Source organism: Andrographis paniculata, unplaced genomic scaffold (assembly GCF_009805555.1).
Source record: "Andrographis paniculata isolate CXL003 unplaced genomic scaffold, ASM980555v1 Contig98END, whole genome shotgun sequence".
Lineage (NCBI taxonomy): Eukaryota > Viridiplantae > Streptophyta > Magnoliopsida > Lamiales > Acanthaceae > Andrographis > Andrographis paniculata.
This window is the reverse complement of record NW_026137637.1, coordinates 1,260,029-1,282,134: the sequence shown is the minus strand read 5'-3', so window position 1 is coordinate 1,282,134 and position 22,106 is coordinate 1,260,029. Positions and strand designations below refer to the sequence as shown.

The 22,106-nt window shown below is 28.4% G+C and overlaps 1 protein-coding gene across 1 annotated transcript; it reads right to left on the bottom strand.

Moving 5' to 3' along the window:
* Window positions 1-7,339: 7,339 nt before the first annotated feature.
* LOC127243880 (probable inactive histone-lysine N-methyltransferase SUVR1) lies at window positions 7,340-16,243 on the bottom strand. Its single transcript, XM_051264102.1, has 11 exons — window positions 16,157-16,243; window positions 15,090-15,349; window positions 14,313-14,775; window positions 13,889-14,215; window positions 13,440-13,790; window positions 12,999-13,346; window positions 11,805-12,751; window positions 10,090-10,352; window positions 8,663-8,729; window positions 8,523-8,573; window positions 7,340-7,757 (listed from the first exon to the last, which is right to left on the bottom strand). The coding sequence occupies exons 2-11, from the start codon at window positions 15,276-15,278 to the stop codon at window positions 7,659-7,661; spliced, it is 3,105 nt and encodes a 1,034-aa protein (XP_051120059.1). The 5' UTR covers window positions 15,279-15,349; window positions 16,157-16,243; the 3' UTR covers window positions 7,340-7,658.
* Window positions 16,244-22,106: the final 5,863 nt, after the last annotated feature.

Below are 22,106 nucleotides of genomic sequence, written 5' to 3'. Positions count from 1 at the left end.
AAAAATTTGTATAAAAGCCTAATAAATAAATATTGATTTGACCCAATCATATATAACATAGCATATGCTGATGTGAAATATGTATAATATATATTGTTTACATATATCATTTATGTTGATTCGATCGTCGGATCAACACGGGATCAATGCCCCAAATAGCCTATCATATTAAATATTGAATAGTTATTCGATGTATTATAAATATGAATTAACGTGATATTTTAAATATAAAATTATTTTTAATGTAATATAAAAAATTAAAAACAAATATTTAATTTGTTGGTTTTTTAGAGATAATTATATATATAATAAAAATTTAGGATAGTGTTGGCAAAACATCATACAATATATAAATTATGTTAAATGATATAATCTCACAAAATACATATTATAAAACCAAACAATACAATATAAGAACAAATACACAATAATTATTTTAATATACTACAAACATTGTATGTCTACAATGCATATGTATCAATTATATATATATATATATATGGAATGGTTACGTTGCTAAATTTGGAAAATCAGCAAAATACTTAAATAAAGACATGTAAAATATAGAAACAGAACATCACATGCCTTTTATTACATCCAACATATGTTGTTTGTAACAAAGACATGTGTTGTTTGTTCGTAACTACAGCGTCTGTTGTATGAGGGTATATTATGTGTTAAGATCAACGGTTGTATGTGTTGTGTGAGAACACATTATATGTTGTTAGTTCATTTGTTGTATTTGTATTATATTAACGCATGTTGTGTGCTGTCTGTGATTACACCGTGTGTTGTCCGTTAGCACATGGTGTGCTGCTCAGCGCAGTGATTCAGCACTGTAGCCGCCGCCATATATATATACACACACGCGCGCACAATTCAGGATCACTGGCTTTGTTTAGCAACATTTTTGGGAGTTTGGCACTATTCTAATTTTTTTAAAAACATTAGAAAATATTGTTCTCTCACAAAATACTACATCATATACTTGTCAATTATTTTGAAATTCCAAAAAATCTCTTGTCTAAGGGGAGTTTTTGAACTTGATATAATATTACATGTGTTAGTTCGATATATATGCATGTAGGTCGATCGTTGTTAAGAACAATGTTTCCTCATATATATATATATATATTAGGATTGTGCATTCAAAAAAATAGCAACTTAGAGCATAAAGCCTGAGTTCTAAATATATTTTCATTAAATTAAATTTAGCCACAGAACAATCTAAGATTCATGATTAGTAAGTATAGTTCTTCAAAACAATCTACCAATTTTTTATTTTATTTTTGTTATATTTATACACGTAAAATAATATTATTTCATAGTCGAAATTCAATATATTACAAATTAATAAACGGAGGAAATATATTTTTACATTTTTCCCGCTAATAACATTTACTACCTTATTTGATTAAAATGTAACTATTTTTTATTTTTGTTATCCAAACACAAAAGCTATTTTATTACTCTTTCCTCCGTCTCTCAATAAAATATCTATTTATTTACATACTTAACATAAAAAATATCATTATATTTAAATAATATTTTTATTTTTTTCTCATAATTTGTACCATGTATAAATATAATATTAATATTCAAATTGTGTTTTTTTCTTATGAACTATGTGCACCTGTTCGTGAAACCAAGTAAGAATATGTTTTTACACGTTGGACTAACTCAGGAGTTTAGGGTTTCTGAAATTCGCAATAAAGCATGAGTCACAAATGTGAGATCTTTCTGAACTATTCCAGTTATGGTCGAGAATCCCGATAGGCAGGGTGGAACCAAAACCTAGCCGGAAGGGGGCTAATATTTGAAAACAATAAAATTTATTTAATTTATACATAATATATATATATATATGTTGTCGTCAAAAAATCGCCACCGAAAATCTGTCGGAATTGATTTAATTGTAGGGTTCCCCGGCCTCCTCAAGAAAGGATCCGGGCTATCTCGCGATAACCGAAAAATTAACGAAGAAAGAAGGTAAAATTGGAATGAATGCTGAAAAATTAAATTAAAATTAACGGGAGAAAACTGTAGAAGTCTGAAAGTAATGCAGGAAATTAAATTGCAGAAAGAAAAAAATTAATGCAGAAGAATGTGATTGCTTCCTAATTCTCCACTTCCTCTTTTTATTCTTTAAGTTTAAGTTGAATAAGGCTCTTATCCCTTATTTTTCTCCAACCTCCCCAAACTCTTTTCTCTTTCAAATTATGATGTTTCTCCATTGACCACGCATTTTATTGATCTGGGCCTTCTTGTGGGCCGTATTCTCCCTCGGTTGGGCTCCCGCTTGAGCTGGCCTTTTGGTCAAATTTTGGAATGGACAATTTATTTATTTATTTTCGGTTAATTATATTTTTGAGTCATATTTTAAAACTTATGCTAATTATCATATTTGTTAGGATTAATCATTGCTCAGTAAATTGCAAAATGATTTACACTTGTTGAATGTCTTTTAAAATATTGATAAATAATAACACTGACTGTATATTGTAGATATATTTTTTTTCTTATTGTTTGAAATTGACGAATAAAATATTTATTTTTAAGAAAAATTTTTACTTTTAATAAAAAAAAATTTTTTTCATTTCAACAATTATTTATTTGGATTTAATTTTAATTTAAATATTATGTTTAATTTTTTTATTTAAATAACATTTTAATATAATATCTTAATAAAAAATATATTTTTATCTAAAATTATACATACTAAATAATAATATTATTAATTTAAATTTAAATTAAATAAATTTTAATTTTCAATATTTTTGATAATTTTTTAATCAATTATATATATATACATATTTTAAAAATATATATAATAATAAATAAAAGGATGTGGTGGGGTTGAGTGAGGGGCTGCAGCCCCGTCTTTTCAAATGATGTCTTCTAATATTATTTTTTTAAAATATATTCCAAATTTTTACTAATCAACATCAAGTATAGTCTAATTATAAATTAGAAAGTAATTAGTTAATACTTATGAATTTTTCTCTCATCTATTTCATTAATATTTCTCTCTTACTTCTATTTTCTTATTATATATTTATTAAGTTTATATTATTATTATTATTATTATTATTATTATTATTATTTAATATTTTTGCATTAATTTACATTGATAATATATAATATATTTTCTGTATTATATAAATATATTTTTTACAAATAATATATATTATTTATATTTTTATAAAAATATAATTTTTATAATAATTTAATACATTTATTTCACTTGGGTAATTTAATTTAATTTATATTATATCACACAATTATTTAAATTAAGAATTTTACTATTTAAATCAAAACTAAAAACAAAAACCCTAACTAAACAGACAAGTTTTTTTTTTTTTCTACTATATTAAATATAATTTTTTTTTATATCACCAATTAATTTTAGTTATTATAATTATTATAATTTCAAATTTTATTTCAAGTTTCAATTTAAAATTTTTAAATATAAAAAATTCTTCACATTTTAAATATATTTCTAACGGCGACAAAACATACTTTAATTTTTGAATTCTTGGTTATATTTGAATGTTTGGTTGTGTTTTAGGGAAATTATGATAATTATGATAATTATGATAACGAATATTAATTGATTATGTAAAAAAATATATATTTAATATATTTGATAAAAAAAAAAAAATTGTGTGTTTGTTTGATGTTTAGGTTTTCAATTTTTATTTGAAATAAGAATTTGATGTGATATATTAAATATAAAATTAATTTTTATTTTATTATAAAATTAAAAATAGGTGTGTATGCAATCTTATATTATTTTGGGGAAATTTTTTTTTTATAAATAATAAAAATTAAATAATTTCACTCAAATAAAATTTATATATTTAAGTGTTTTAAAATTTATTTTTTTAAAAAAAAATAATTAATATATATTTTCATTAAATAATATCTTTATAAAATATAAAAAAATATATTACTATATACTATTACTAAATTAATGCAAAATAATAATAATAATAATAATAATAATAATAATATAAATTTAATAAATATATAACATCAGGAGAGAAAAAATAGACAAATATTAACGAAGAGAGATAAGAGAGAAACTCGTAAGTATTAACTAATTATCATCTAAGTATTAACTCGTAAGTATTAAAAATTAGGATATGTTTTACAAAATTAATATTAGAGAAATATAATTTAAAAAGACGGTCAAATATGAGGACATAAATTATGAATAACACATATTTTTATCATATAAGGTTGAACAGCCTCCTTTTTCTTATTTATTCCTTCATTATCTTATTATTATAAGATTTCCAGTTTTTGTTTAGTCAAGTCAATTGGTTTCTTTAACAAATGTCTTTTTTTTTTTTTTTTTTTTGCCACAATGCTACTTCTTAATTTCTCCGTACTCTATCCGGATTTTTAACACTTTCGAAGAATCCAATATCCTCAAACAACCTAAAACAATAAGCTATATTATTTATAATAATATTTTTTAAAATGTGATATTAAATATTTTTTTTTCTTATAAAATATCAAATTAAATATTAATTTTTTATTTTTTATTTTTTTAAATTTCAAATTTTAATTATTTTTATTTTTATTTAAAAAAATAAAAAAATAGAGAAGCAAGTTTTGAATTCATTCATACCCTAATGTGGATTTATATAGTGTAAAAACATCTATAAGATATGTCCTATTCTTAGACAAAAATATTCTATCATAAATACCAATATTCTAAAAAAATAATACAATACAAAATATTCTCAAATATTATAATATATTCTACAAATTATTATAATATATTCTACAAAATAATACAATATACATTATTGTGTATTTGTACAAAAAGCATATTTGTCCTTATAATAGTAATATGTAAGGATTATTATTACAATATATCACTAATATTATTTAATTAGTAAATATTTTATCGTCAGTTTCTTATTCTCTTTGTAAATTACAAAAAAACAAGAATAAAATTGAATAACAGAGAAAATATTTAATTATTATTTTAGACATTTAGAATTCTTTTATACACTTTAATATATTTTGATTTTATTTGAAATATAATTTATTTTAAAAAAAAATAATTAATGAAATACAAAATAACTATGATAGAAAATATGTTTGCTTAAAACTAATATATAATTTTAAACATAAATTAAATATATTTAATAAATAAAAAAAATTAGGTAAAATTGTTTATAACTCCCCGTGTGATTTCAAAATTCAGCGTAAAATCTCCTGTACTTTAAAAATTGCATGGTACCCCTTATACTTTAAAAAACGTTGCATGAAACTCCACCACCACGAAACTTTCCTCGTGTGATAAAGAAGATATTTCCTATCTATATATTTTGCATGGCAGGGGTTTTATGCAATATTTTTAAAGTATAACTGAGCGTCAGACAATTTTTTAAAGTAAAATAGGGATTTATGGACAATTTTGCCAAAAAATTATATATATGTCATAATAATATCATAATTAAATTTTAATATATTGTCATAATTAAAAACAAAAAGAATATTTATAATTTATAAGAATCCGGATATTGCTGATCCTTCAAAATCACTCGTTCAAAAAATACAAACGGAATTCATTGTTTGTTTGTCTTCTTTTAACAAAAATAAATAAATATATTTTTATAAAAATATTAATATATAGTACACATTGATTATTTTTATATATTTTAAATAATTTTTTATATTTTATATAAAAAATATTCCTTCAAATTATTTCACAAAACTAACACACAGTGGCAACTTTATTTAATTATAAATAAAGTATATGAATTTTTTTTTATTCCATATTAGTATTTAAGGTTTTGTTTAGATTTTTTTTTTTCGTTCTTTTTATCTATTATATAAATTTAGGGTACCTTCTTTTTGTTAAACACAAAACACATATTTTCTAAATAAAAAAATTAATATATTATACATATTTACAAAATAAACACACTTGTATAATTATATATATAAATTTTTAAAATTGATGTTTTGTTTCGTTTTAAACTGCATGAAACAATGATATTAATAATAATAATAAAAAAAAAATCTTGATTACCGTTGCAAATTTAAAAATACCGTCGAGGTCTCCACCCGTACGGATGAAGAGTACCGGTAGGTATTAATTTTTATCATGTAAGGTTGAACAACATCAATAGTTGTCTTATCTATCTTTTCATTATCTTATCATACTGACTTTCGATTCTTTGCTCGCTTTCTTCACTTCCAACGAAGTTAAAGCTCACGATCGAAGTTAATTTTTGTGTGTTTGATAATTTTGTTAGAAATTGGCATCTATCTCATAGGATCTCTTTTGTTTTTCTGATTTATTTGAGTTGTTTTTGAAATTATCAATTTCTTAAAGGATCGATGCTTTATTGTATCTTGGATCGATATCGTGGATTATGGCCGGATTGATATGGACATGGATATTCTCCTATTGCTTCTCTTGTGGAGTTAGCTTGAAACTTCACTATTTTGATAGAAAGCGAATAAATTTAACGGAGGCCTGTTTATTTTACCAGGAGCGCATTCGAAAGATAGCTACTGCGAATTCTCACATTATAAAAAAATTAAAAAAAAAATTGTATAAAAATATAGCATATAACCAACTACATAGAATAAAGAAAGTAGGTAAAGACTAATATCAAATATCATATGAATTATATTAACAACGCAAATATAGCACATGACTAACTAACACGATAGAGACACACAACACACAACTTATATTAACATAATACATAAATAACACATTAATTGGAAGCATTAATAAAAGTATCGTGTTGTATGACTGTTTTCTATGTATCGATTGAAAAAAAAAAAAAAAAAAAAAAATCAACATCGTGCTAATTTACTCTATCAACACCATGACTATTTCATTAAACATTACTTTTCTATTTTAGAAAAAATAATCATACCGTAATACCAAAATATTCTTTAACTTTTACTTAAACTATAAATATTTCATTACACTTATAATAACTTTATATTTAAACACACACTTCCAGTAACTAATAAAATATTATTACTTATTAATCTACAGCAAAACCCAAAAAGACAATTGAATTGGGACAGAGAGAGTAACAAATAAACACAGAATGCAACTGTATCAATTTCCTATAATTTTTTTTTTTTTTTTTCTTTATCACCAAACATAGTGTCCACCTCTACCTTCAAATTACTTTTCAAACCAAAAGGTCTAAACCAAACCCCAAATAAACAACATTTCACATATAGATTTGCAACATATATTCCAAACATTTATAGCTCTCCCTAGAATTCTCAAAACACATATAAACATAATCAAAAGTAAGAGAAACACACTACATGGATGCTCATAAACAAAGGTCGAACTCATCCGCAAACTTACCAAGCAAATATCTTTGTTTTAACTCGACTTATTTAGTTTGTAAGACGAGCTTTCATCAAACTCAAATGAAGTTAAATCATACGGTGCGAACTCACCGCGCTTACTTGAAATGTCAACTACTTAATTTGTCACTACATCCCACAAAACCACGGAAAAAAAATCCTCTTTGCACAAAATACCTTGACATTTAGATGTTTCCGGAACTTCCCTTTGAGTATTCCTTGCGCCTAGTCTGAAACTATTCCCTACAGAACTTTTTTTTTAATATCTGCATCAAGTTTCGAGCACCTAACTAGGACTGGCGATTAGTATCTCTGCAAAATGGACTGCCACAGCGGCACCGGAATGCTTTGATGGGATGGCTTTCGTCGTCAAAATCAATACCATAATCCTGAAAATTATTACAAAAATAGTCACAACATCTAATTAAGACAAGACTATGCAAATAGAATTTATTATAACAATTTAAGAGTCTTTCTTGTATTAACACCTTAGATACGAATCAAAAGTGTCCCAGAACAACAAATTTACGATAGAATCCCTATATAATGCACACACTAGGAGTTTTCTTCATATTTTTTGCTAAGATGAATGCGAAATATGAAATAAAATTTGCAGAGGGCATTTATGCTTTTTATATGAAAAAGACAAGTACTATATATATATATATATACATATATGCTCTGCTCACTTTGACATTTTACTATACAACTTTGTGAATCCCTATAAAAACATACGAATTTTCTATACAAAACATAACATCCAACTGTTATTTCATCCAAAAAACATAAGTCGCAAAATCAAAACCAAACACAAAGTATACATACCCATAGTTTACTCTTTTATCTCGTCATTTTTATGAGTAATGAGATCTGACAATAACTCACAGAATTAAGCGTTGAGTTGCTAAATGCTCATGATACAATGTAATGATATTTTTCTTTTTCTTATGGAAGATTAGAGTTTAGCTAATACAACCAAAACTGAAAGACTCGAAGCAAGTGGCCCAACGAAGTAAAAGAGACCCTACAGTGTGACTGCCTAAACTTGTTCCAATGGCACTAGGAAGAATATAGAGACACATGTCGGTTTCTAACCAATGTATCAAATAAAATCATTCAGTAAAATGTGGAATATAAACCATTGAATTACTTACCCATGTAAGTTCTTCTAGAGCTTCCACTTTCCTGTTAGTGAAGAAAGCAATCTGCGTAACAAAGCATAGAAGCTTTAGTGTTGTTGTACATTATATACAATGAAATAGCAGGAATAAGACAATGGAGGAGTCGATGTTACATGATAACAATGCCGATCAGGAGTCTCCACCTGTACTGGGATATCAATGATATTTCCATCAAAGCATCTATTATCAAGACAGATAAATTAAGTAATGAAGTGAAATCTATACAACTGCATGCTCATCGATAGTAAATAGGTTTTTATGCATTATATCATCTGTTACATAATAATCTATAGACTGTTTATATAGAAATACAAGAAAACCATTGTTTGCATACTGAAGGGACCAATTTGACAGGAAAGTGCAGCCTTGTTCCTATCAATGTTACTCCATTGAAAGCTATAATCAGCAATGTTCAACTTAGGTTAGAAACCACACTGTATAAACTATATGGCATATTATCCTTCCAATTCTACTATATGATGTTTTTCGAATATATATATACATATGTGTTTCTCTTACTGATAAGCCCAGACCATCCTCTGAGAACTGTACTTATGAATAGTTTGGGAGATTATAACAGTACAAAATGAAGAAAATGATCAAGCAGAAAAGATAAAGAAAAAGGAAAGAACAAGAAATGCTTTCTTCTAATCATTTCCGCATCTCATTTTAAAGCTCCCAAATACAAGAAAAACTCTTTCTATTCTTTTTTGTTTCATTACAGTTCTCCCCATCAATAAAAATCCTTTCAACGCTGAGTAGAATAGAGGGTTGTTTAAAAAGCTCATACACCTAAGCCTATTTGAATACTTTGTATTATGACAATTGTAACATGATATGAGAATAGAAAGTCGGTGTTTGAATCCTTGAGATCCACCATTTTTTAAAAGTTATTTTACACACAAGGGGTTGGTTCTCTTTGAGTGTGTGTGTGTTTAACTATGCACTCTCACCATATTCCTCCAAAACATCACATCCAACAATAATTTGATCTCAAAAATATCAAAACCCGAAACACAAACATACCGAAAAAAAAAAAAAAAAAACAACAACATGTAAAGGTGTTGAAAACTTTAACTTTTTGTAATATACTTACAATTTAATGCATTTATACACTACAGTTTTAGCATTCAATATTTTTCTAAACCTTTTGTCCTGATATAGTTCAAAATAAAAATAAAAAAATTGTAGTACGATCGAATATGAAGACTGAAAGGCTAACCATAGGCTATAACCCATAACCTTTATATATATAAGCAATGGCTAAACTATATTATGGCGCCACCAATTAGTATTTTATGAGAGAACAGTGCACATCAAAGTTAAAAATGTCGCTCTATTGTGGAAGCTGTCATGACCCACACAACCAGCTGACACCCTATGTACATGCCAATCATCCTATCAAGTCGCCTTCATGTACAATTTTTGGCAAATATATAATTCCAGTTGCACGATATTCATACCAATCAAATGCAGAAGATATATGGAGGATAGTGATTGAATTTGATAAGACATGATATTAAAGTTTATGAAAGCTTACCGGTGATTTATAAATCTAGCGACATTTCCATAGTACGTTGCATCCAAACAGAGGGCTTCTTCATCTTTTAAAACACCTTCTGTACCCCAGTCTGCATCGAGTAGCACAGGATATACATGTTTCCCGTTACCAGCATTTTTCTTGTTTCTTTCAAACAGCTCTGTGTTGGTCAAGATCTCTCCAACATATTCACAAACAAAAGCTCCTTTAGGTAACTCTTCTAGTGTACGTAAACCCCAGCCTTTTCCTTCGTATAAGAAAACCTGAATACAAATTTAAAATCCCTTTTATTAAGTGGAAAAGAGACACTTCGTAAACATAATTTGGAATAGCAGTTTATGTAAATGCATATATTCATATTTTACATAATTGTTAGGATTATCTATTAAAAATTTGCATTTCAAAATGTAACCATAATATATAATTTCGAAGTATCCACTAATAATCAACCTATTAAATATTAATTATCATATCTATGTGTTGGTTTGTCTGCTTGTTTCATCTTTTTCGTCTCTTCCACCCTCTATATCTCTTAGTCTGACCTCCTAGTGTCTATATATTTGTGTTATTCTATTGTACAAAGTTAATGCAAGTTAATACATTTCATTTCCTTCTCATTTCATTTCTCAACATGGTATTAGAGTGGGACTTTTCTTTTTTTCAACCCATGCTGCCCTTCAATCGATCCTTCCCTACCTACTTAATCCAGTAATTGATCTTATCATCCACCAAAATCGCTTAGCAATCATGCCTGGTTGACCTCTCATCAACTTAAGGTCGAAATTGATCTTATCATTTATTCCTAGAAGTAGGTGAATTCGAGCGCCTTTTCCCTCAGTACCCCAACAGAACCTTTCCCTCAGTACCCCAAGTAGGTTGAAATTGATCTTATCTAGATGACGTTCTGCTCGGGTAGTGATGGGTACAATTCTATCACAAAGGGATCCGGAAGGTTGGACCAATTGATAAAAAGTAGGATAATACGAAAACAATTAACTTTAATAAAGATTCAAAGAATTAACCTGCAGGGGAAAACCAATAACCAATCATACTTGTATGAACTTAGTATGACGCAAGCAACACAGTCTAATACCAGAAAGGCACAATAGAAATATACCTAGACAAAGTAGTGAAACTTGTATAAACTTAATACATAAAAACTATCACATGTTTAAGTCCAGGAAATAATGGGTAGCTATCCCAGCAGTGATTATATGTTGAGAGAAAAAAAAAATGCAGCAAGTAGAAAGCAACGGCATGTTGAGCATCATTGACATATATACATAATTGATGTCTTGATGACTTGCTACCTTGCTATTTTTCATACGTAATACACATTGATTGCATGCTATCTACTCTTTCTTCCTTTTTTTTTTCGGTTAAGTAGAAGAGTCTATTATATAAAAACTAGACCGGGAGTTACATTAGGATGAAGAATGAGCAAACGAAAACAAAAATTAAGACTAACTTGAAAAGGACTAATCTAACACTTGTTAAGTGCTTAACTCTACTAATATTCTGTAGAAGTAAAAATAGCTTCTCAGTGAAACATCGGAAGAGTAAGTATATATCAGTATATGATTATGCGTAATTGTGAATCATGTAGCGAATGTAAGGAAGATAATATATCACTTGCATAATGGACATCATAAATGCATTTAAAATTTCGTAATAACAGTTCTTGAAAATAGAAAAGATCATGTTTAGGATACAACCTCTAATCTCCTTGATATACCTCGCTGAACAACTCGATTTCCACACTGCATGTTGCAACTGCATTTCACCCAACATTCCTTTATGAACTTCCTCAACAGATGTCCCTTGCATTTCTCAGTCGAGCTGTCATTTTTGGCTCTTTCCAAAGGACATTCCTGACAATAGAATAGGTCTTCATCTCGCGGTTCAATTTTCATAGTAATGCAGGATTCAAGAAACTTCTCAGTTAGCAGACCCTCTGAGGTATAAGCATATTCCCCGCCGGTGTCACGAGCGCATGCGCACGGTATGGAGTTTAAAACACAGTTTCCTTTGCATCTTCGGCAGTAGTCCTCATTTGAGATACGGGCTAATGATACATGTACAAATGCAGATTCATAAGGGACGTTTACTGGACAGTAGGCGAAACGAGGCAGCGGCTCTGTGCCTACCTCATCTAATAGAGAAATCTTCACCTTTTCCGAGCCTTTGGTTATGTCCCTCATTTTATGGAATGTCTGTTTCTTTTTACTCTGACCCAAATGTCTCTCTCTAGATGAATCCAAAGACTCAGAAGACAGTTCACGACATTCAGGATGATCTTTTCCAGCATTTTCTCTAGATCCTGAGGATTGATTGGTATAATCCCTAGGCGATATTCTCATGGGTGATCTTTCGTTAATATTATCCAAAACTCCATCACACAATCCATTCAAAAAGTTAACAAGAGAAAATTGTGCTCCCAAGTTTACATAAAATCTCTGGCTATGGACCTCTGCAAACCTGAGGACTTCGTCTGTTCTTAGAAATGGAGTATTGTGCTGTTGTGCATTGATACATGTTAAGGAAACCTTCACATGTCCATTAGCAGATGAAGCTATATCAAATGTAGTTTGACTATTGTGTCCCAAGACAGAACCATTTTCCTTATTGTGCACGCCTAACTGCTGCACAGAATTGATTGAACCTATAGATAAAAGTCATTTGTAAAACTTGATTTATAAATCAATGTAAGCATACGTTCGACAGTAACAGTTATACAACACCAATACATATCTAACAAAGTATATTCATCAAATCTTTCCAGGTAATAATCGTTATCACTTCTAAGGACATTGGAATTGGATATAAAACAGAAAGCAAATCCCATGCTTCAGACAGGATGTAAATATATCTTCAACTTGAAAAATATTTAGAACTTCATTAGCTAGTACCTGGTTGAATGTTTGGATCAGGGTTATCAGAGGGCTGCCTTTTCCTCAGTGTTTTTGTACTTGTATCTTCATTGTCAACTGCCTTTCTTTTCATCTTTGGACCTAAACGAGGATCGTTAGATTCACGATTATGAGTTGCAATTGATGATGGAGAAGGAAATGACTTTTCCTCATCACGAGCAGTATTTGTCTGACTGTGATCCCTGTGTTTGCTCCCACTCTGCACATGGCTGAATCTTCGATGGGTTTCACGTGCCAGATCCTTTGAAACTGAAGATGAATCTACCATTGTTTTTCCACTGCTGGTTTTTGGAACTCTACCCTCTCTCGAATCTTCTACATTTTTCTCTTTTTCCCAAGAACACAGAAAATTCCATGCTTCAGATTGAACATAATCGCATGTTTAATGTACAAAATATTTCAAAATTCATTAGCCAGTACCTAGTTGAATTTGTGGAGCCGGATAATCAGAGAGCTGTTTTTTCTTTTGCACTATTGATTTTGTAGCTTCATCATCAACTGTCTTTCTTTTCATCTTTGGAACTAAACCAGAATCAATAGGTTCACTATTGGCACGAAGTGCACTTGATGATGATCGATGAAATGATTTTTTCTCATCAGCAGCAGAAGCTGTTTGAACAAGATCCTTGTTTTTGCTTCCATTCTGCACGTGACTGAGTCTTCGATGGGGTTCGCGTGCCGGATCCCTTGAAACTGAAGACGGCTCTACCGTCCTTGTTCCACGAGAGGCTTTGGGAACTCCGCCCTCTTTTGAATTTTCAACATTTCGCTCTGTTTTCAAAGAAGACAAAGAAAATCCCATGTTGTATAGACAGTGTATAATTTCATGTTTAACTTACGAAAGTATCTTGAACTTCATTAACAAGTACCTGATTGAATACGCAGCTGCTTTTCCCTTAGCACTATTGTATCTTCATCATCAACTGCTGTTCTTTTTATCTTTGGAGCTAAACCAGGATTGTTAGGCTCACGACCGGTACGACCTGCGCTTGATAGTGGACGAGGAGACGATTTTTGCTCATCAGGAGCAGAATTTGTTTGAGCAGGATCCTTCTGTTTGCTCCTGGTCTGCACATGACTGGCTCTTCGATGGGGTTCACGTGCCTGATCCCTTGAAACTAAAGATGACTCCACCATCCTTTTTCCACTAGAGGTTTTCGGAATTCTCCCTTCTTTTGAATTTTCGACATTTCGCTCTTTTTCCCAAGAATGCAAAGAAAGTCTCACGGTTCAGACAAAACACAACTGCATGTTCAACTTACAAAAAATATTTTGAACTTCATTAGCCGGTACCTGGTTGAATATGCATAGGAGGGCAAGCAGATGGCTGATTTTCCCTTAGAACTGTTCTTTTATCTTCATTATCAATTGGTTCTCTGTTCAACTTTGGAACTAAACCAGGATTGTTAGGTTCTTGATTTCTAGTTTCGCGATTGGTATGAAGTCCACCTGACGGCGGCCGAGGCAATGATTGTCTGTCATCAGGAGCCAATTTTTTTTGAATGGTATTCTTGTATTTGCTCCCAGTCTGCACACTAGTGAATCTGCGAGTACGTCCTTGTGTTGGAACTTTAGTCGACGCTGCCATCGTTGTTCCACTAGGGGGTTTTGGGACCCTACCTTCGCTTGCATCTTCAACATTTCGATCTTTTTCCTGAGAAGACAAAGCCTCATTCTTCGAAAGTTCCTGCTTTTGTTTCTTGAGTGCAGGTTCCGCATTCTCATGGGCTGCTTCATTTCTTTTCTCAGCCGATTCCTAGACATGAAACATCAAGAAGAAAAATAATTTTCGACATACTCTACATAGGTTGGAAAGCAGCACAGAGGTTTAGAAATGCCAAGCCACAATCCATGAAAGAATTCCAACAAATTCAACAGTAATAAAACCTTATTACAAAGAAACAGATAATAGATCATAGAAGATATAGCACATACGAACCAAGACGTAATTAGTCGTTTATCAGAACTTTGATGCATATATATATATACATACACACACACTATATGTTAGAGTAAAGACACCAATAAAAAGACATTGAATTGGCAGAAAGGAAGGTTCCAAAGAGAAACCTTATCATCGGCATGCTCAAATATGGCGTCAGCAAGTGTACGATAATTGTCCTCTTCAATATGCTCCCAATTTCCCTTATACAACTTCAACAACCAGCCGAGAACAGGTTTTACTGCTTTTGGGCTAATTCCCAATACCCCCATGGCATCGTACGCCTTTTCAAACCTCAAGCTCCGTTCAGTCTCCATCGTGTATCCCAAAGGCCCGTCGATCTTGGCACTTTTAGCTTACAATGATTCAGGATAAAAGTTTTTCATGCCTAAGAGACATCAAATAGAACAAACAGAACTACGATCAATTAAACACAATAAACCCAAAAGGGAAACAACAAATAAATAAATCATTCTCACACATTGAACAAATCTTTAGCATGATGATCAAGCCGACGAAAACAAAAAATTAGAATCACTAAAGAACTGAATCCAATTTTTATGCCACTAAACCATCTATACGTAATTTAGAAACTCAAACAGCTCCTCAACTCCGGCAAGCAGTAAATAATAAACAATCTGCTGTCCAAAAGGCTTCCAAGCAGCAATGTCTTCGTTCCCAAAGCCGAATCTTTTCCATAATCAAATTCGAAGGCTATTTCATATAAACATTTCTAAAATTATTGAAAAAAATAAAAACCTTTGATTGATTTCCGGGAATTGCATTAATCAAAATCTCGATCAAAACAGAGGCAAGATAAGTTAACAAACGCCAATTCTTGACAACTAGTTCCGAATCAAAAATTTTCACTTAATCGCCTGAAACGACACAGCCAGATTCCCATTCACCTCGCATAATGCATGGAAGAAATCACCCAAAAAAGAAAAAAGAAAAGACAGAGGCGCTCAAATAACGGAACACAAGTTTCCATTACAGCCACGACCAAGAAAGCGACTCATTTTCACACCATCAAAACCGCAACTTACAAGAAAGCAAACCAAAGCAAAGCCGCCTTAGCTACTGAAGAAAAATGGCGTACGGACAACGAAATTCAATAAAATTCAATAAAATCGACTCTGCAACTTGGCTCACTTCTGAGAAAAACAGAAAAGGGGAACATTCTTGTGTATCTCACCTGGAAATCAATTCTCCAAAACCGTGAAAGGCAGTCCTACAGAGCAAGGGTGGCAACGGCACTGAAGAACCAGGACGCCATTAAAACGAGGAGCGAAGTATGAAAATGTGGGGCACCGAAAAGAACGCCTTTTATGTGAATTTATTATTTAATATTGTAATAATAATTATTATTATTTTAAAATTATTTATTTGAATTAGATATAATTGGTGAGTTAATGTTTTTAGTGTAACTATCTTTTATATTATGTATATAAAAATATATAATGCTATAAAAAGTAATATTTTTGTATTGAATAATTTTTTTTATTTTTTTTCTTTGCATGAAAAGATTATATATATTATTATATTAAGTAAGTATGTATGTATAATGTATTTTTTATTAATATTAATAATAGAAAAGTTTGTCAAAAACTTTTATTGTATGAACACATATAATGTAAATGTTAATTTTTATTATTTTGAAAATATTTTTTATATTTACGTGTGATTTGGATATAAAAGACAATACAATAATGATGTTGCTTACCCAATTATAATTATTATTTTCGTATTTAATTTTATATTTTCGATGCGTTTGGAATGGAATCATTTCCGGTATTTCTACTTACTAAAAAAAAAAAAGAACGAGATTATTCCATATGTATTCTGAGTCAACTCCGACGTCACTTGCCATATATGTAAACAAAATTTACTCGAAACAAAAATAAATAAAAATAAATTAAATTCTATTTTGCGAAAAATTTGAAATCACGCGCCATTTGTAAATTTTTAAACGAATTGCAACACGCGCAACGCGCCCTCATATACTTAAAAATAAATTGCATTGTATATATTATGTAAAAAGTATATATATACATTAAGTACTTTTATATTAATTTTTAAAAAAAGATACCATCTTCGTACGAAATTAACCTTTAAGTAAAAATAACATGGAAAAAGATAGATTGTAGATATATAATTACTATTCTACAGTTAATGCAATAGCTTACGAATCATATTTCAATTATTACGAACAAGTTTTAGGTGACTAGCTTAACTAAAAATAGTTAATAGAATTTGAATAATTTGAATCGATTTTGGGGTAAATATCAATACTAGTACATGAAAGTATGTTCCATTCCCCATCGTTCATTTGCTATGTAGATTGAGAAAAAGATAAAAAAAATTCCTCGTTATGCTAAGTAATGAATAAGATTGTAGTTATCATGCTGGATAAATATATTCTTGTCAACACTTCAAATATAGTTATACAATACATAACAAATAGACAGACATTATATATTTTACGTTAATATGATATAAGTACTATATATGATCTGACAACACATAACAATAGTGCATGCAACGCATATTACCACATTACGGATAAATTACATACTGATAGTGCATGTTGTTGATATACACGACATCTTATTTCAACAACAACCATAGACTGTGTATTAATGATAATGTGTTGACGAGAGGCAAGTAAGTAATGATTAACTCCTGTCAACACAGAGCTGTTGAAAAGTGTGAATGAGAAAAACTCTTTGGTTGTGTTCTTTTGTGGGTTTTATCGTAAGTTTTTACTATTCAAATTCTTTTTTTTTTCTTCCAAATATATTATATCAAACAATTACTTTTTCTTTTTTATATTATACTAAAAATTTATGTTACATTCAAAATATCACATCAACCTTCTATCACATCAAACAACTATTTAAAAATCCAAACCCAAAAACTAAAACCCACAAACAAACACACCATTTGTTATTTTTGGCATATGGACAAATATATTTTCTTCATGTGCAACAAGTTTCTCATTTCAAGTGTTCTGAAGTTGCAAAAAAATTGTCACTGTAATCATAGTGCAGTTTGAAAATGTGGGCTTAACATTATTCAATATATCCAATATTTTAAAAGCCTGAAGAGTCAAACATAACATATAGAAGATGGTCAGATACGTGCAGAATCACTGGAGAACACTCCATCCTATTTCATGCAAAGGAAAATTAATAAGATGTTGTTCTTTCCAATGTTGCATGGTATATACAACTATAGAGACAAAAAGTGTGGTTGTGAGTGAGGTTTGAGAGCCAAAATTTAGAGAGAAAAATTATTATGTGTTCCCTCACCCTTCTCCCCTATTTTCTCCATGTTTTGAACTGTTGTTTGACGCTGAAACCCACCAGAGAGGTCGACGAAGATCGGAGATAATGAAATTCTAACCGAAGAGGATGATCAGATTCTGAGCTGCTCTATTGTATGGTCGTTGTCATCGTTTGTGACAACGTAAATCTGTGAAGGTATTTTCCTAGGTTATCCATGATAGGAGTGTGGGCAGAAGGATTCGTAGTTGTTCATATTCTATAATCAGTATTGATTAATGGAATCTCTCTTTGATTGATATCCCCGAATGATTAGTTGATAATCGAATCAAGTCAACAAATACCTTGTCTCATGTATTGCTTTGTGTTCTACTTTGTTATTTGTTGTTAAATCGTTGTTTTAACTGTGAACCGTTCACACTGAGAGAGTTGGCCCTTTGAAGTGTTCGAATGTGTTTTGTTCAATAAATCACTTCCCAACAAAAAACATCGTATATAAATAGAGACTCAGTAGTATGTCGTATTAATTATAAAATTATTATTAAATGGTATGTTGGAATGTATTTGAATTTGAGTTCCTTTTTTCTTTTTCTTTTTTTATCAAAATTTTTTATTTTAATAGAATTTTGATATAATATTTTGTGAATTGAAATAATATATCCTTATTAAAAAGACCTTCAAACTAAATAGTAAAATAATTAAAATTTTGAAACTCAAACCAAACAACCTTTGATATGAATAATTTCTAAAGGGATTCCTCGGAGTTGAGTAGAGTTAGTTAAAAAATGTTTATTAGAGTATAGTAATCCCGACAATAATATGGCCAAAATTGACTAAGAAAATCAAAATCATCGTACTTAATTTGATCAAAATGAGTCAAATTTTCAAGAATCATAATAGATATTTTAATTTGTGTTAGTATTTTTCTATTTAAATAGTTATTTTGTATAATATTTTATTTAAAAAAATAATTGTATTTATAGAGAATTTTAAAATATATAATAAATTATTGAAAAAAAAATAAAAATAAAGTTGTTTTTTCTATTATTTATATCAAACTTAAATATAATTAGATTAGTTTTTTTATTATTTTTTTAATCTCATTTTCTTATTTAAATCATAGGTTGGATGTAATTTTATTCGATGAAATAATAATTTTTTTTATAATAAATTACAATATAAAAAGTTAAAATAATGACTAAGTAGACTGAGCAGTGATGTATCAAATATTTTGAAATGTTATATCTTCTCTATCTCTTAATAAATATTTACTTTCTTTTGTCCCTATAAAAAATGTTCTTATTTTTTTATTAAATAAAAAATTATATATTTTTTATTATAAAACGGCAAAAATAACAAAAATTACACAATATATTAAAACTCATGTTGAAAAGTATAAGCACATTTTTTTAAACAATGGAATAATATTATTAGAAGAATGTAATACTAATTATTTAGTAAAAAATTGAAATAAAACTCTAAGGGTGTGTTAGTTTGAGATTTTGAATTTTGAGTTGGGATTTGAATAGTAAAAAATTTGAATTGGAATAGTTGTATAATGTGATATAAATAAATATTTGATGTGAAATTGATTTTTAGTATAATATAAAAATTAAAAATAGATATTTGATTTAATATTTTTTAAAGAGAAATCCGGTGAATAGTATAAATCTTGGAAAATCTCTCAAAAGATATTTCTTTGAATTTTGAATTTAAATAAATGTTTACTATAAAAGACAATATACTACTAATGTTACTTACCGAACTAAATTATTATTTTTCGTATTTAATTTTATATTTTTGATGCGTTTGTCGGAATTGAATTATTTCGGGCATTCCTACTTGCCAAAAAAATAGGAACGGGAATATTCCGTAATTATTCTAGTCAATTCCGACGTCACTTGCTATATATATTTAAACAAAACTTACTTCAAACAAAAATAAATATAAAAAAGATAATTTTAATTTTATTTTGCGAAAAATTCAAAATCACGCGCAATTTTATTTTAAATGAGTTGCAATGCGCGCTATTATACGCTTTAAAATTAATTGCATGGTATATATTATGCAAAGTATATATACATTAAGTACCTATAAATTGATTTTTTAAAAAAAACTACCATCTTCGTACATAATTAACATCCAAGTGGTATATTTTTTTTTTCGAATGTAAAAATATTCACATAAAAAAAAAAAAGAAGATAGATTTTGGACATAAAATCATTGTTCTACAGTTAATACAATAATTTACGAATCATGTCGATTGAAAAAAGTCATTATAGACGAGCTTTGAATGACCGGCTCAAGTGAAAAAATGTTTCATTCCCCCTCGTCCATTTGCTATATAAATTTAAAAAGAGATCAAAATTTCTCGTTATGTTAAGTAATGAATAAGATTGTAGTTATCATACTGAATGAATGTATTCGATATAATATTGTCAACACTTCAAATATAGTTATACAATATATAACAAATAGACAGACAACGTTATTATGTTAATATAATATAAATACAATATATGAACTGACACAACATATGACAATAGTGTATGCGGCACATATTACCACTAATTTCAAAACATTTCATATTATTACATTACAGATAAATAACATACCGACAGTGCACGCTATTGATATACACAACACATATTGTTTCAACAACGATCATTGGCTTTTAATATAATTTTTAATTTGTGCTAGTATTTTTCTATTTAAATATTTATTTAATATAATATTTTATTTTTTAAAAAAGTATATTTAGAGGGAATTGTAAACTTATACTATATAATAAATTATTGAAAAAAAAATTAAAAGTTAAAAGTTTTTTTTTTCTATTTATTTATGTCAAAGTTAAAATATAATTAGACTAATTTATTTGATTATTGTTTATATCTTATCTTTTATTTAAATCATAGGTTGGATTTAATTTTATTGATGAAATAATATATTTTTCATAATAAATTACAACACAAAAAATTAAAATTATGCCTAAGTAAACTGAGCATTCATAAATCAAATATTTTGAAATGTTATATCTTCTTTATTTCTTAAAAATAGTATATATATATATATATATATTTGTCCGTTTTTAAAAAATGTTCTCTTTTTTTCATAAAAAAATTATATTTTTATTATAAAAAGGAAAAAATAACAAAATTATACAATATATTAATTATATAGTAAAAATTTGAAATATAACTCTAAGAATATATTTGAAATAATTAATTGATATAAGAGACAATGTACTAATAATGTTATTTACGGAACTATAATTATTATTTTTTGTATTTAATTTTATATTTTCGATGTATTTGCTGTAATGGAATTAGTTCGGGTATTCCTACTTACCAAAAAAATAGGAACGGGATTATTCTATATGTATTATGAGTCAATTCCGACGTCACTTTCCATATATTTAAACAAAGCTTACTCGAAACAAAAATAAAATAAATAATTTAAATTTTATTTTGTGAAAAATTTGAAATCACGCGCCATTTTATGTTTTTAAACGAATTGCAACACAAGCCCTTATATACTTAAAAATAAATTGCATGGTTTATATTATGTAAAGTATATATATATATATTAAGTACATTTATATTGATTTTAAAATCAGCAATTTTTTTAATAAAAGTCTTATATATTTCTATAAATTATTTATGCTTATATTTTCCACACATCAAATTAGATAATAGCAATTAGATTTTAAACACTTTTTTGGAAATTAAAATTAAATATAATACTATAATTAAAATCATCCTAAATTTGCTCGAATTGCATTCGTATAATTGGATTATGTGTATTGGGCTGTGTTTTTTTATTCCTTTTCTATTTAGTTTTATGCTCCCTATAGTTAAAATG